Consider the following 3,823-nt stretch of genomic DNA (forward strand, 5'->3'; position numbering starts at 1 on the left):
ATGACATAATATGTCAAATAAATAATTTATGAAGTGTAATAAGCAATTGAATGATCGATTAATATTGTATGATCAACTATTTTACTTGTCCACAACATAATGTTATATTAGCAATAAAGTAATATTATATGTTATATTATATGATGACTAATCGAATTAAGATGTGAATAACAATGAATCTCATCAACTAATAAATTCTTGTGCATAAAATAATAAATAAATAAATAAAAGACGCGCGTTGGCGAATTGAATGCCAATACATGTTCACAATTAAAATTTCGTTGGGGTAGTTGTATCCACTACCCATCCCTCTCTTCCCACTTACACCCTTTAAAACCATGCCATGTTCCAATATTTTGCAACCCATTCACGTATCAAAAACACATACACACACACACTCTTCTTTGTACCATATAAAGTTTTCCCATTGTTTACAACTCAATAAGATCAAAGTACAGAAACAGCATATACTAGCGTTAATTCCTCGATGGCAGATGAGAAGAATCATGAAAACCATGACTCACCAGCAAATGAAAGAAGGAACAACAAACTTCCAAATTTTCTGCTGTCTGTGAAACTAAAGTACGTGAAGCTAGGGTACCATTACGTGATCTCAAACGCCATGTACCTCATGCTGATACCCCTCCTTGGCATAGCTTCAGCTCATCTATCAACCCTTTCAATCAAAGACTTTGTCCAACTATGGGAGAATCTCAAGTTCAACTTGGTCTTAGTGACAGCATGTTCGGGCCTGATAGTGTTCATAGCAACCCTTTACTTCATGACACGTCCAAGGGGTGTGTACTTGGTGGACTTTGCATGCTACAAGCCACACGATGATTGCAAAGTCACAAGGGAGGTTTTCATAGAGAAGTCTGGTCTCACAGGGTCATTCTCTGAGGAGAATCTCTCCTTTCAGAAGAGGGTTCTTGAGAGGTCTGGTTTGGGGCAGAATACTTATCTTCCTCCTGCAATCCTGAGTTTGCCACCAAAGCCATGCATGGCTGCAGCTAGAAAAGAGGCTGAGGAAGTCATGTTTGGAGCCATTGATCAGCTTCTCGCAAAGACTCGGGTCAAGGCCAAGGATATTGGGATCTTGGTCGTCAATTGCAGCCTCTTCAACCCCACACCTTCACTCTCTGCCATGGTTGTTAATCACTACAAACTCAGGGGGAATATCCTCAGTTATAATCTTGGTGGCATGGGTTGCAGTGCTGGACTCATCTCTATTGACCTTGCCAAGCAGCTCCTCCAGGTTTATTTCCATGTCTCTTTCAAAATTCAAAACTATGCACCTACTGTATATGCTAACAACAAGTTATAATTAATTAAGGATCCTAACTTCATCATATATCTTTTTAAGTTTAATGTTCATCTATTCTTCAATCATTATATCACTTTTAAAATAATTATCGTAAAAATTAACAAATTTTTTGTTCATGATGTTTCTGATTAAATATCGATGTAAAATTATTCTACACTCACCGTGCATAATTTTTCTTCTCTATCTTTTATGCTTAAATTTCACATGACACCATAATATTTGAATTTTTTTATTAATAAAATTTTTTATTGATAATAATAACGAAGATCAAACTTAACTTTTCGTACCTGTTTATCTACGCCGATACTAATAGTTCATAATGGTTAAAGAATTATCACATGATACTTTTGACAGCTGAAATATATGTTCTGTATGATTTGTTATTATAGTTTTCAGTTTTCATAATGACAAGAGTTTTCCCTTGACAATATTTTATATCTGTCTGATTTTGTAGATATGGTCTAAATTAAAAACAACTTTCAATTTAACCATAAATATTGAGATTTTTTCTATATATAGACACACGTGGTTAAATCAAATGACACGCGTATAAGATATACCAACTTTCAATTAAAGAATTGATTTCACTTCCCAGCTAGCTACAGTATCTAGCTAGTATATGATTTATTATTACTTTGCTTCTGTGGTGCATGCCATTGGCAGTTTGGCACCCACGGGGAATGGTGCCGAATTTTACTGCATCTCTTTAATTACAGTGAGACTCTTTATGATGCCGTGTGAATAACAGCACCGTATTTACCGTACAGGTTGTTGAAAGTTTTGTCACGTTAGCCAACCTAATCAATACCCTCCCAAAGATATGGACCCTTTTCTTTTATGTCTCTGTCTCACAAGTTGTCGTGTTAGGGAAACCAAGTTCTTCAAATCAATTAACCACATGACCTTAACATGTCATCTAATCCATTTATATACATAAACATACTCATTCATAATCTATAATTTCAAAGGTTTTTTATATTCTGAATGCGAAGTATTTAATAACTTTATCAATAATTAATAATCTTTAGAACATTTGATTGACCATCTATAAGAAGATGTCAACTATATTTTTTCCAAACCATAAACCTTGTTTCAGAATACTAAGTCTAATTCTACTCAAACCAATTCGTTATGATTGTTACATTAATTGACAGCTAATTAAAAAGCTAAACTACTTACAATTGGTGATGGTAAATATACATGCAGGTCCATCCCAACTCATATGCCTTGGTAGTGAGCATGGAGAACATCACTCTGAACTGGTACTTTGGCAACAACCGATCAATGCTAGTCTCAAATTGTCTCTTCAGAATGGGAGGAGCGGCGATCCTTCTCTCAAACCGCTCCAGCGACCGGGGCCGCGCCAAATACCAGCTAGTCCACACAGTGAGGACTCACAAGGGAGCAGATGACAGGTCCTATGGGTGTGTCTTCCAAGAAGAAGATGAGACAAAGAGAATTGGTGTGGCACTCTCAAAGGACTTGATGGCTGTGGCAGGAGAGGCTCTGAAGACCAACATCACCACACTTGGCCCATTAGTCCTCCCCATGTCAGAGCAGCTTCTTTTCTTTGCCACCTTGGTTGCAAGGAAAGTGTTCAAGATGAATATAAAGCCATACATCCCAGACTTCAAGTTGGCCTTTGAGCACTTTTGCATCCATGCAGGAGGGAGGGCAGTGTTGGATGAGTTGGAGAAGAATCTTGACCTAAGTGAGTGGCACATGGAGCCCTCAAGGATGACACTAAACAGGTTTGGGAACACTTCTAGCAGCTCCTTGTGGTATGAATTGGCCTACACTGAATCCAAGGGGAGGATCAAGAAGGGTGACAGGACTTGGCAGATTGCATTTGGATCAGGGTTTAAGTGCAACAGTGCTGTGTGGAGGGCCATGAGGACCATCAATCCAGCCCAGGAGAAGAATCCTTGGACGGATGAAATTCATCAGTTTCCTGTTCATGTGCCTAAAGTGGCACCAATTGCTTCCAAATCCTAAATCAAACATCTTTTTTTAGTATTATTAGTTCAACAAACTTGTTTACAGTGAATCTTAGGAGATGTGCAAAAATAGAACAAAAGATCGTTACTTTACTGCCTGTAGCTTTGCCAATTTCTTTGCTCTTGTATTGTGTTCAAGTTAAAAGGAGTGTGCATACAGTTATTCCCCTATTGATCATTTATTTCATTGTTTTTCAATAAATGTAACAATTGAATTTTCCATTATTTAAGGTTATGCAATTGATTTCTATGAACTGAAAATTGGGAATTGGGAAAGTTTGATTAAAACATTGATATTGTTGTTTGTCAGTTTTGGGTTGGCTTTTTGGGGCTATAGCTAATGGGAATCTACGAAATAAGCTGAGCCAAATAACAGCCTCAGTCTATATTGATAAATCTCAATTGGCATAATGAAGGGAACCTGTATGGATTCTCAAATCTCAAACATGCATGGAGAATTTGAAAAGCATGGAAATTTAATTGTTTCAATTGGATTTCTTTT

The 3,823-nt window shown here is 37.1% G+C and overlaps 1 protein-coding gene across 1 annotated transcript; it reads left to right on the forward strand.

The window, feature by feature from the left end:
- The first annotated feature begins 338 nt into the window (after positions 1-338).
- On the forward strand, positions 339-3,546 carry LOC109800836 (3-ketoacyl-CoA synthase 11). Its single transcript, XM_020361742.3, has 2 exons — positions 339-1,255; positions 2,531-3,546. The coding sequence occupies exons 1-2, from the start codon at positions 488-490 to the stop codon at positions 3,317-3,319; spliced, it is 1,557 nt and encodes a 518-aa protein (XP_020217331.1). The 5' UTR covers positions 339-487; the 3' UTR covers positions 3,320-3,546.
- The last annotated feature ends 277 nt before the right edge of the window (positions 3,547-3,823 follow it).

This window comes from Cajanus cajan, chromosome 7, assembly GCF_000230855.2.
Source record: "Cajanus cajan strain Asha chromosome 7, NIPB_CcT2T_4, whole genome shotgun sequence".
Classification (NCBI taxonomy): domain Eukaryota; kingdom Viridiplantae; phylum Streptophyta; class Magnoliopsida; order Fabales; family Fabaceae; genus Cajanus; species Cajanus cajan.

What these genes read in the sequence shown, in the direction of transcription:
- LOC109800836 (XM_020361742.3), top strand. Translation starts at nt 488, where the DNA reads ATGGCAGATGAGAAGAATCATGAAAACCATGACTCACCAGCAAATGAA. An exon ending in TTGCCAAGCAGCTCCTCCAG is followed by an intron (nt 1,256 to 2,530) that starts GTTTATTTCCAT and finishes ATATACATGCAG; the next exon opens with GTCCATCCCAACTCATATGC.